The sequence below is a fragment of the Catharus ustulatus genome, chromosome 5 (genome assembly GCF_009819885.2).
Source record: "Catharus ustulatus isolate bCatUst1 chromosome 5, bCatUst1.pri.v2, whole genome shotgun sequence".
NCBI lineage: Eukaryota > Metazoa > Chordata > Aves > Passeriformes > Turdidae > Catharus > Catharus ustulatus.
In genome coordinates, this window is record NC_046225.1 from 1,206,134 (window position 1) to 1,218,351 (window position 12,218).

The window sequence follows — 12,218 nt, forward strand, 5'->3', positions numbered from 1 at the left end:
AATGCACAATACAGGTCCTAGCATCTTGCAGCTGTATTTCTATTTTTCCATCCTTCAAATGTAATGAATGGAATTAATTTTGGCTAATGCACAAAATGCTTTACCCTGTCCCATGTTTGTGCTGTACAAACTCCTATTGCAGAGAACCCTTTTTTTCTTTCAGTTGCTTTCAGTGACTTTTGTACAGAGGGAAAAGTAGGTCTCTGCTCTGCAGAGTGTGCCCCCAGGTAGGATCTAAGGGCCACACCCTTCATGTTGGTTTGGGGACTGAGGGAGCCCAGCAGCTCTGTGGCACTGCTTTGACAGCCTGCAGTGCCCAGAGCAGAGTGAAGTGCACTTACCTGGAGTTGGGAGCAGCCTCGCTGCTTTGCTGATGTCACTGAGAGCCAACACCACACACCACTTATTACAAATTCAGACTGAATTTATTACTCTTGGGCAATTTAAAAAAGGCAGAAGACAACGTCCAGACATTGTTACTGAGAGGGGCAGCAATGCTTTGTGTAATTCACATACGTAAAGCAATCAAAACATAACCTGCAGATCCTTGCAGTCCGAAGGAAGGACAGAAACTGGAAACAGGAACTTTGTGCAGCTTGCCCCAGTAACTGACTGGTATTGCAGAGAACAACATAGTCACAGCAACAAACATCTCTGTAATGGTTTCAATTAGCTGTTTACACAATGGTGCTGACTGACTGCTCTGACAGAAACATGGAAGCAGGCTAAGCTTTCCACAAACCGAGTCATTAGTGAAACAATCCCCTCAGTCCTGCATTTTTAGGACAATGCTGTTGTAAAAAAAGAAAAAATGTACAATAGTACATATAGTTTCATAGTAAAATGGTACCTGAACAGATTCAGTTTTCCTTCTTTTGTTAAAGCATATACAGCTTTATAAAATATAAACCTTCCAAAGGTCAATTTTAAAAGCTTAGAAGAGGCTTTGCTAATTCTAAAAGTAACAGACAAAATACCATTTTGCTCCTACAAGATAAGTGTTTTATTTTACCTCAACAGTTTTAGCCTTGGAAGGTGAGCCATGAACTCGACTACATGTTCTGTGTAAACCTCCACCAGTCAACTGAAGACTCCCCCTCGGATGGGAATGCTCTCGTTCAGCCCGTGCTCTATTAGCTTGATGTCCTCCAAGTCATCCTTGATGATGCTGATTAGGTGACTCAGTCCTTCCTGCTGCTGCTTCAGGTGCTGCAGGTAGTTCAGAAACAGTGTGAGTACTGCTCAGCTCCACAGACTCATTAGGTTCTCCAAAGTGCCATGACTGGTGGCCCTGGCACATTGATAAGCCTGCTATAATTTCTTTATGGAAGGAAGAACATTTTCTGTACTAACAGCCTATCTCCACAGAGTGCTTTTGTACACTAGCTTGGTGCCCTGGCACTGAGACCAATTAAAAGCGTGACTTCATCAAACATGGCAAGAACATGACACTGTAGACCCAGCCAGCATGTGTCTGGCTTAAATGATGAAGTTCCAAGAGTAGGCCAGGACTGTACCCAGTAACACTTACTTGCTTGATTTCCCTTAAGAGGTCAGCATCTATGTAATAGCGCTCCTCAGCCCGCACTGCTCCAAAGTGGTTCTGCATCCTGATCTGGGACATGAGCTCATTCAGTCTGCCCTGGGAAGAGAAACAGGCTTAAATCAAACACAACTTGTTTGCTCCAGCATCTACCATTCCTTGCACCTCCAGGGCTGGAAGCACTGCTGCTCATTCAGTTTTTACATGTTCTGGAAGACATGCCAGGGGTAAGCAACTCCAGTATTTCCAAGAACTCAAACCTACTGAAACACCTATTGGCTATTCAGCAAAGAAGATGATGCTACAGCCTACCCATACTGCCAGACTGAAAGCCTTCCACAACCAATATACACAGTTTGGAAAACTGATGTGGTTTGAGTGAGGAAGCCCCAGAGCTGTTAGCCAGTGTCACCACTCACCTTGAACTGTGTGGGTGCGTTCAGCTCACACTGAATTGTATCCAGCTGCACACGAAGCTGCTCCTCATCTGCCTGAATGGCATAACCGCTTTTCCTCTGGATCTCCTGCTTTATTAGCACCTGCAAAAGAAGTCTTTGATGTTCATTAGAGAACACGTGGCCCATCCCTCTCCCCACCAGCCCAGCTACATCTCTTTGCCCTTCCTTCAGCCTCTTTCTCACAGGATTTGTTGTTTCATTTAGTCTGCTGCTCTAAGACTTTAGGGCAGTCCTGTGGTTTTGGGTAAGTGAGAGAGAAAGGTTCCCAAGTATGGCAGACCTAAAGCTTTCCCTGACAGCTCTGCCTGGTACTTAAATGAACACCTGGTAGCTGAAGTCAGAATAACTTTCAGCACTGGCCTGCACAAGATGGAGCAGGTTCTTCTTCCCTCTGAGAATGCTTGTGGCACTAGACTGTGTCCCAGGAGTTTCATTTAGATCATCCCTGTTACCTGCAAAGTTCTGTGTGAAAGCGCCATCAGTTTCCTTTTGTACTGTGCGATTTTTGCCATCGTTGTGGTCTGGTTTTTCTGCAGCTCACTGATATCTTCTGATATTATCTGCAGAGGAGATGGGAGTCAGTTGCAAGTCAGAAGGTTTTTGATAACAGAACACATTAGGCCTGATTTAAAACTGGCAGTTTTATGACACTACACCACCTAGATGATTTTAGAAAGCTTTCCTCTGCCTCTACTGTTCTGCTTTGTGTTTATTTTCATACTCAACAGGGATTTTGGAAAATTGGTTGCCCAAATTAAAAAGTCCATGCCATACAGCTTAATGGAGCTGGTGTGGATTAGCCAATAGCAAAACAGTAAGCTTGAAGCTGGGACAAATGAAAGCCAAACCACACTGCTCAGTTTTTGGGGCAAGAGATCTATTTAAGGACTATATTAAGAACATGGTTCACATTTCAGTTTTGAACACACAATGCAGATACATTTAATAGCACATCCTTTGGCATCAGCAAATCATGGTAAATCTGAGCAACCTTACATCTAATCGAGTTTGGTGCTGTTTGGTCATCTGATCCTGGACCTTCAATCTTCTCAGCAGCTCCTTGAAACCCACCATTGGCACAGGAATAAGCCTGTGAGAATATAAATATTTCTTACAACATGTTTTTTTACTGGACACAGGGTAAGGATTAATAATTATGAACAGAATCTAATATAAAGTTACAGATTATGTTGTTTTTTTATAAATTAATATATCGTCTTTTGCTAAGCTCTAGAGTCCTCACTATTCCCAACAACCTGTTCCTTTTTCATAAAGAAACCAGCCCAATTTATCTGTAACCACTGGAGGGTACAGAGGTGCATCACCTTCAGCAATTGCAAAAAATAAGTCACAATAATGATCCATGTAATGGAGGACACCACAGCTCCAAGGAACCCAAGTAAGACTCTTTATCCTGACAGCTCCTAAGCACCTAAATGGGTAAAGGGATTAAGACAGGCACTGCCAGTAATCCTCACTGCTTCCAAGGGGATCAGCACTTGGCCGAGCTGTACTCGAGTAACTTTCTCACAAGTTACCTGAAGGGTTCTATGCAATTATTATCTCTTTCTCCCCTTTCCAAGCCTTGCTGCAATACTTCAATACTTGGACAGACTATTGGACTTACTTATCAGGATCAGGATTATCAACTTTGGCTTGTTCCCATATAATAGGATCAACACCTGAAAAAAAAGAAGGATTTTTAGTATGGATATCTGAATAGAGAAATGTTGTAGCTGTGGAAATGGAAAAAATGCTGTGAAATACACAAACTCTCTGAACTGTCCTAACTAGAGTGCTTGTTACACAAATTAAGGTTAATTAAAATAGGATAGTTCTTTAGAAGCCCTGGTCCTGAGCAGGGGCAGTAAATTCAGACCCAAAGGCTGTCAAGCACTCCTGCAGGTTTGAAAGCAGGGGAATGAGATAATCCATGGGTGCTCCCATTGGATAATCCATGCTCTAAAGGGAGGAATTCCTACTGCTCCCACTATACACCACACTTAGGTGACCTGTCCTTTTTTGTGTGAAACAAATATTCAAAAAATCAGTAATTAAGTGATCAAAGTACCAAATCAGTTGGCAAGACAGTCCCAGTAGGAGTCAGCTCTGACTTTTCTGCAAGACTAGGCCCAATGTCTTTTCCAGTCTAGATTTCATAACCTTTCATATCCTAAGCATAGACATATATAAAAGCAAGCTACAGACACAAAGGTAAGTCATCTGATCAAATGCCATGAACAGTCCTCAATGACTCTGAGACCTGCTTTTTTCACAGAGCCCAAAGGCCCAGCCCACTCACCTGCAGGAGGGTTCTGCAGGAGCTGCTTGACTTGTGCTGGGGACAGCTCTGTCCTGGCCATGGCCAGGCTGACCCCCAGCTGCTGCAGGGATGATTTGATGTTGGCTTGCTCAAAGTGGGCGTAGAGGGTGGTTGCAGGAACTCTCCTCGAGGTGCCGTTGGGCGAGCGCTCCACAACGTAAATGATCACTTCTGTCCTGAGAGAGGCCAAATGCAGAACATTTGTCAGGAAAAGGGCAGCAGCAGGCAGGAGCTAACACAGTACACAACCACCCAAAATCCAAGCTATCAATTCTCCCAGCTGACCTTTAACTTCTTTTAGCTAAGTGAGATGTGAAGTGCCAGTAGCTGCAGGGTTTAAAGCAGCAAGGGAGAGAGAAAAGCTGTAAATGCCATTACATCCTCTGCTCTCCCCAGTTTTAACAACCCTATTCTATGGTGATACTAGCACTACATTAAGAATGACCTAAAATCTGGAAAAGCAGCACTGGATTTAGCAGCGTAAGAAAAACTGTGTGAGGGAATAAGAGGTACAAATCAAACTCAGGATGGACAGATCTAAAACCAAGGAGAAGGGGAGACAGGAGACTTAGGCACCAACCCTTCCTAACATGCAATATAAACGGGCAACCCTGTGGGAAGTTCACGTACTGGTCATCTGGCATCGTTTTAACACCTTCCACGTTGACAGTGAGGGTCTGGTTTCCTCCCAAAACTTTGTGTAGTGACTCTACCAGCTGCTGCTGCTGGCTTCGAATGTCTGCTTCCTTTCTGTTAAACACCAAGACCACGAGGCCATCTTCATCTTTGTTGTTGGGCATTAAACTGTAACCCACAGCCTGCCAAGGAACAAAAATGAAGGTATGTTACTTAGCAAAACCATATCCTTGTGGCTTGAAGGGAAGCAGCTAACTCTCTCAATTTTCAGAGCAACTGGTCCAAAATTTAACTCACAATGAATTCAGAGCTGCAGAAACATAAAATCAATCTCCTTTTAAATCATTCTCCCACACAGCCATCAGTAGAGCAGTTTTTGAAACAGTTTGGATTTTTACAAAAAGTTCCTAACTACCCTTTTCCCATCAGGGGAGTTGAGAGCACAGCAGAGCTGACAGCAATCAGGAGCATTTTACAAACTGACCCTTTTTCCAAAGTGCAAATGGAACTGGAGGATCAGACTTTATTACAAGCAAAAGCAGGGTGGCAGCTTTCACCTCTCTTGCCTATCAGCAGTCACCCCAACACAGCCCTGGTGACAGGGACAGCAGGGGCTTTGTGAGGCCCTGACACTGCCTGCGGGTGGCTGACCTGCACCTTTCCCCTTGTGCAAGTTCAGCTGAAGAGAAAAACAAGCTGAGGATGTGCCCAGGAGCTTGGTTTTGTCAGCAGAGGGTAACCCCTGCCATGGTGAGCCCTGCAGAACCAGCCCTGCTGTCATGGAGCACAACAGTGATAGCTAAGGAAGAATTTGTTTTTAAGCACATGACACCTCTGATATTTCTGCTTTACATAACTCTGATCTCTTTATGCAATAAAGTATTTTCAAATTAGAACAGATTTATTTTACTACACTGTGGTCCTTCAAACAAGGCCTGTAACGTGTACCTTGGTCTGGAGCTGCATGCTTCTCCTGTGTCCCAGGGCTGGAATTGTGTACAGGTGGATTCCCATGGAACCCTTCATGTAATGTTTTTTTCTTACCTGATGCCAGGTGTTTCCAGAGGCAATAACCCAACTAGCTCATGATGCTTTGTTCCTATCCCTGTGCTGCCTTCCCCCCTGTTTTTGGTGGCACAGATGGAACTTGTCAGTATTTCACTTAAGGCTTGTGAACTCATGGCATTAGAAACACTCCAGCCACAGGGACAAGAGTAAACCCAGTATCTGGCATTGTCTAACCTGAAAACTCTTCTTTTTAGTAAATGAAACTCTAAAATAACCAATTCTGCATCAAACAACTTACACTGGGCAATTTTTCAAAGCTCAGAAACTGTGAAAGCAATTTCGGACAACAACTTACAAGAAAATAAGCTTTCAGGTGCATTGCCAACAAAATGTTCAGGGTAATACTGAAAAAGGTGATGCAACAAAGCCAAACATTTGTGAGGCAGGCACAGTTGCTGCAAAAATTTTACAGAAGTCTCATAGTGTGCATAATCAACACTAGACTTAATGAAGTATTAACCTACATTCAGGTCACAAAGTTAGCACTCCAAAGGATCAGCTCAGGGAAGGAGGGTATCACCACCCTGCCCCAAATCCCCCTACAAGCCTGAGGCTTAGCAACACAGTCAGCAGGTGCAGGATTTGCGGAGGATGGAGAGCCACGAATTCCTTGTGGACATGAGAAGCAAGATGTGGAACTGCTGATGATTCCACACAGGGAATGGAGTCAGCATGAGCACTGGCAAGGATAAAGGCACAAGAAGGCTGAAGGCCAGGTTCAGAGAGGGTTATTTATTTCAATCTAGACAAAGCAATGAAGAAAGACCCTGAAGTTCTTATTCCAAATGCTCACAGTTTCTTTCAGACAAGAAGGTTACTTTAAATAGTTTCTGCCTTATTGTAACACACACAGACACACATTAAAATTAATTTCCATAGGTCTGTTCCAAGTGCACACACACACTAACCTGAATGCTAGCACATGAAAATGTTACTTTCATCATCCACATCTGGGCTCATTATCTAGTCCCTCCACACCACCCAGATTTCCAGCATCTTCGAACCTTTTAATGAGTATGCATCAGAACTGTGCAGATTACCTGGAAAAATACCGTTTCAGAATACTCTGGCCAGTGACAAGATCTATGCAACACCCACGAGAGGCTCAGACTCAGCACTGAGGGCACCAGCGCCCTCTGCGGGCAGCCGGACGATGCCATACCTTGAACCTGCAGAAGGGGTTTTCCTGCGTGAACTCCACCGGAGCGATGTTGTTGTTGAAGTACCCTTTGCCCGTGCCCCAGAAGGCCTGGAGCTGGTTCCACTTGGCCAGAATGGCATCCCTCTCATCTCCCAGCAGGGTCGGCGCCGAGAGGGCGCTGGCTGTGTTGATGAGCTGGTTGGACTGAGCAGGGGTCTGGGCAGGCTGGTTGAACAACCCACCACCTAATGCTGGGGGGATGAAGAGAAGCAAAAATGACCTCCCTGACCAACCATGACCATGTTGTCACCTACCATCTGCCTATCACTGCTTCTCATGTTCTGAGAAGAAAAATAAAACCACCAAATTAATAAATGAATTAAAATCAGATCATGCTTCTTAAGCGTCTTTTTACAGCCATTCTTCATCTACAACAGAAGTTCCTGAATGCCACATTAGAAGAAATTAATTTTTTTTTAATGAGACACCTGTATTGAACCATATCATCATCTGGCTGTTACAAATTCAGTGGACTCAGAGCCTGAAGGTGCTTATTATCCAACTCCCATTTAAAACAACCTCAATGCCTTTTTCCTCCCCCTTCTTGCAATGCTGTGACTGCAACATCAATTCTGTCACTACAATTTCTACCAGCATTAAACCAAAGGGGTAAATACTGTTGGAAGCTCAGGGGTGGAGCTCAGGGACTTGCTTGAGCTCTAGTTTAATTTTAAGTTACAATACCCTTCTGTCCCACTAGCCCAGCATCTGAAGGTGGCAGTCTCGTGCTTTGCTGCTAAGGGATGGATAAATCCAAAGCCATACTCACTGGTCTGTTGCTGCTGCTGCTGCTGGCTTCCAAAGCCTCCAAAGCCTAGCCCGGTTCCCAACCCACTCCCCAAGCCAGTTCCAGTTCCTGTGCCAAAACTGGTCCCAAATCCAAAGCCTTTGTTCTGGGTAGCACCAAAGAGCCCTGGGGAAAGAAGCAGACGATGACTGAGAAAGAGAGCAGAGCAGCCAGGTGATCCAGAGCCCTAAAGGCAGTCAGCCCTGGAGTCCCTTACCGCCGGTGCCGGTGTTGGTGGGAGCAGAGAAGCTGAAGGCCGGTGCTGCAGTGGTGGTGGTGGTCCCAAAGCCTCCAAAGGCACCTGCAAACACAGACTGTGGTGAGGCAGCAGCACACAGCCCCTGAGCCAGCACAGTGTGACAGCCCCGGGTGTTATGGGAACGGTGCTGACAGACGGATGGCACGGGCACAAGCATGTGGGTCACACTGAGCATGGCATCCAGTTCATCGTCCCAGGAAATGGAGAAAACATGGACCACAAAGCACAACTGGGATGGAGTGTCAACAAAGCTAACAAGAGGACTGACATCTTGTCAACTGACATCTTGTTCCTTCACCAGAGGGATGTGCTTTCCCTAGTGACAGAACAACAGCACTATTGCTTAGATTCACTTGCAGGAATACTGCTGGTCAATGTCACTGCTAAGTGTTTAATAAACACCCTGATGTTTGGTGAACTTTACAAATGGTCCTAACCTCGGGAAACAAATCAAAGCCTGAGGCCAGGTACACACAGTCGCTGTGCTTACAGACAAAATTTACAGACAAAATTCTACAGGGTCCTTTTTTTTAAAAAGCCCCGTTTCCCCAAGATCCTCCCCGTCACATCTCATTTGGAGGTTCAAGCACTAATAGAGGAAAAGGATGCAAAAGCAATCAGCTTTCCACAGCTTTTCAGGAAAAGCAGTCACTGGCCAGCAGGAGAAGACCTAAGTGAGCACCTGAGCTCCAGTGGTGCCAGCAAAGGTGCAGCCTGTGGAGCACTGACCTGCCTGGGAAACCAAGGTCTCTGTGTTTCGTGCTGCTTTCACACACACTCAAATGAGAAAAGACAGTCTGCTACAAAGGATTTGTCACAAAGATGCTGCCTCCCCTCACTCTCATGTCAGTAGCAAAAAAAAAAAGGTTCTTTAGATCTATTGCACTCACAGTCCTCTTGCCCACAAACAAAATGAAAAGCTGATAAATCAAAGCTGATATGCAATTGCATTTCATTTCCATCCAGCAAACACCTTAACGTGAGTGGGCACAAGAAACTGCTCCCTGTAACACCCATGTTTCAGTCCTGCCAGTGAGCAGGACACCCTGGCAGGAGCACCACAGATGACACTATTTTATTTTCCCCTTTGAACTCACTGCAGATTCAGTCATGTTTTAGTGAACAGGGACCCGAGAGAACAAATTAAATACCAGATGGACCATCCACGGTGTGCTCGGGAGCAGCTCAAACGAAGCCAAAGAAATGCAGCCCAAGAGTGTTGACAGCAGACCAGCCCCAGTGAGACCCCTGGGGGCACACAACAGATGAGAGGCGCTGACACAGAGACCAGTGACACTATGGGATGGATGGAATTCCTATACAAGCAGCAGCAACGGCACCTGGGCTGATCCCACACCGACAAAAGCATCAGAAATCCACCCAGCCCACTGCTTTTAGAGGGAATGGGAAACATTGCAGGTGAAATGACATCAGCTGATGGCTCAGATCTGATGGATCTCCATGGGGCCTCCTCTGCCACCCCCCAGTGCAGCCATCCCTGCAGGAGCTCCCTGGAGCTGGGGCAGGGCAGTTTGGGATGCAGGTTTTGGGGAACAGGCCACAGCTGGGCTCTGACTTGGTGCCGGCCGTATACAATCTGTTTCTCCACAGAAACTGCTGAGGGTGGTGCATTCATGACTGCCAAGGCAAGGCCAATGAGGAGACACGGGGGAAGATGGAAACATGACTGCAGTAGTCCAAGAATCTCATGTCAGGAAACGTGGCACAGGGACCAGCTCTGGGATTGCTCGGGATCACCTGGATTCGTCCCCACTTCAGAGACTTTGTTTTTCCTCAAAAGCTATTCCTTTAGAATTTAACAGGCAAAACCCCTCCAAGCCTATGGCTCTCCACCCATTCCATTTCCAGAGCTTCTACAGCCAGCGTTCACTGGATATGAGGATTAGTGGTGGGCACAGATTCCCGGTGAGGGATGCAATTCTTGGACCCCTGCTGGTAACATTGACCACAGAACACGTATTTCCGCGTTATCTACCTGCGCTTGCCAGACTGTTACCGAAATTGAACGGCGGAGTTGCGGTAGTGGAAACACCGAAATTCCCAATATTAAAATTCACCGCGGGATTAGCGGCTAATCCGAAACCCCCAAAATTAAACCCGCTGGCGGTGGAGTTTGCAGTTTCAAGCCCACCAAATCCTGACGAGCGGGAAGCAGAAAAAGAGCAAGGCAACATTAGTTCCCAGCAAAGAAAAGCTGAAGCATTTTTCCACCCCCGGGGTCAAGACAAGCATATTTACAAACAAGAGTAAAAGGTATTAACTGGCATTAAACATTATTTATTGGAGGCAAGGAGGACAGTTAAAAGCTCCACACACTGCTGTAAAGACATTATTTTTCCAATTATCATGTGACTAAGGCAGCTGCATCTCCCCACCTTATTTCAAAGCCATAATGAAACCATCTCTGTGATTCAATACTCACATTAAAAGCAATTTTTAACAGCCTAAGACTGCTCGTGTTAAGCTGCATCTGTGTTAAATGCAACAGATAATAGCAGATTTAATTCATAAACTATCAGGAAGGCAAGAGTAAGTCATCTTCATATAAATAATACACTCAGATACGTGACAGCACAATAACCACGAAACTCAGCTCCAGCAGCTGAGGTACCACACAAGCCTCAGCTACTCCAGGGCAGATTTATCCAAATTCTATTGCCAAAATCCGCCCAACTCAGCCTTGCTGGATTTACCAATGCATGCAGCACCCCTGGGATGCAGCTGAGACAGGTTCAGGCTGGACAGACAACAGGAGGTCCTGAGGGGTGATCCCTCAGGATACTGGTCCGTGTCATAAACATTGTGTACAGGTAGCACAGGGTGATTTTTTTACTTTTAAATAGGGTCAGAAAGAATGTGTGCAAAAGTCCCAGAGTGGAAGAGACAGCAAAATTCAGGTTAACTACAGCAAAAGTCCAAAGGACTTGTTCAGAGCCAGCAATCAATTATTTTGTTATGAGAGGGTAAGGAAAGTTCTGTCTCACACTTCAGCATGACTAACAGTGACAAAACAAGCGAGGAAACAGCCTTCCTTTACAAGTTAACCCCTGTCTTTTACCTTCCTCAAAAGCGAACTTCCAAGGACCTCTCGTCCAAACGACGACTTTATTGCAAGTGAAATGCTGATCCGAGGGACCCGCACCACCTCATCACCAGCGCCTCAGGAGCAACTCCCGAGCCCCTGAGGGGGCCGGGGGGGCGCGGGACGGCGCCTCTGAGGGGGCCGCGATTGCAAATGGCCGGGGGGCACGCGCGGGTCCCTGAGGGGACCTCAATTCTCATTGGTCGGGGGGCACGCGCGGGTCCCTGAGGCGGCTTCGGCTCCCATTGGCCGGGGGGCACGCGCTGCCTGCCAGCCCTGCTCCCATTGGCGGGGGGGCACGCGCTGCTCCCTGAGGGAACCTCGATTCCCATTGGTGGGGGGGCACGCGCTGCCGGCCCTGCTCTCATTGGCGGGGGGGCACGCGCTGCTCCCTGAGGGGACCTCAATTCTCATTGGCGGGGGGGCACGCGCTGCTCCCTGAGGGGACCTCAATTCCCTATGGCCGGGGGGGCACGCGCGGCTCCCTGAGGCAGCCGCCGTCTCCATGGGCAGAGGGGCACGCGCTGCCCGCTGCCGGGCTCCCCCCGCCCCGCTCCTCCGCGCCCCGCTCTCCCTCCGGCACTCACCGGTCGGGTTGGCGGCGCCGGCTCCAGCCGTGGCGCCGAAGTTGAAGGCCATGGGGCCGATCGTGGGACGGCGAGCGGAGGCCCCCGCGGGAGGCGCGCACGAGCCCCCGCGGCGGGTCCAGCCACACACAAAACCGGCCGCACGCGCCGCTGTTCCGCCGCCGCCAAAAGCGCTTCCGGGTGGCGCGCGGTGACGCGGGCGGCGCGGAGTGACGCAGCCCGCGCGCGCCAGCGGGCCGTACCACTACGGGAA

At 47.4% G+C, this 12,218-nt stretch overlaps 1 protein-coding gene across 2 annotated transcripts; it reads right to left on the reverse strand.

Annotated features, from left to right (window-relative positions):
- Positions 1–403: 403 nt before the first annotated feature.
- Positions 404–12,115, reverse strand: NUP54 (nucleoporin 54). Of its 2 annotated transcripts, XM_033061105.1 has the most exons (13): positions 11,966–12,115; positions 10,272–10,433; positions 8,234–8,317; positions 7,999–8,142; positions 7,191–7,420; positions 4,955–5,142; positions 4,304–4,500; positions 3,629–3,683; positions 2,998–3,091; positions 2,454–2,561; positions 1,963–2,082; positions 1,532–1,642; positions 404–1,209 (listed from the first exon to the last, which is right to left on the reverse strand). In XM_033061105.1, exons 1-13 carry the CDS (start codon positions 12,015–12,017, stop codon positions 1,081–1,083), a joined length of 1,674 nt encoding a protein of 557 aa, XP_032916996.1. In that variant the 5' UTR covers positions 12,018–12,115; the 3' UTR covers positions 404–1,080. The 2 variants fall into 2 exon arrangements, with proteins under 2 accessions (XP_032916996.1, XP_032916997.1); XM_033061106.1 differs by lacking the exon at positions 10,272–10,433 and having other exon boundaries at positions 11,966–12,114.
- Positions 12,116–12,218: the final 103 nt, after the last annotated feature.

Excerpts from the sequence above, each read along its gene's own strand:
- NUP54 (XM_033061105.1), bottom strand. The coding sequence starts at position 12,017 with ATGGCCTTCAACTTCGGCGCCACGGCTGGAGCCGGCGCCGCCAACCCG. Across the intron at positions 7,421-7,998 it reads GCAGCAGCAGCAACAGACCA|CATTAGGTGGTGGGTTGTTC; the intron begins GTGAGTATGGCT and ends TCATCCCCCCAG. Across the intron at positions 1,210-1,531 it reads TCTTAAGGGAAATCAAGCAA|CACCTGAAGCAGCAGCAGGA; the intron begins GTAAGTGTTACT and ends AACTACCTGCAG.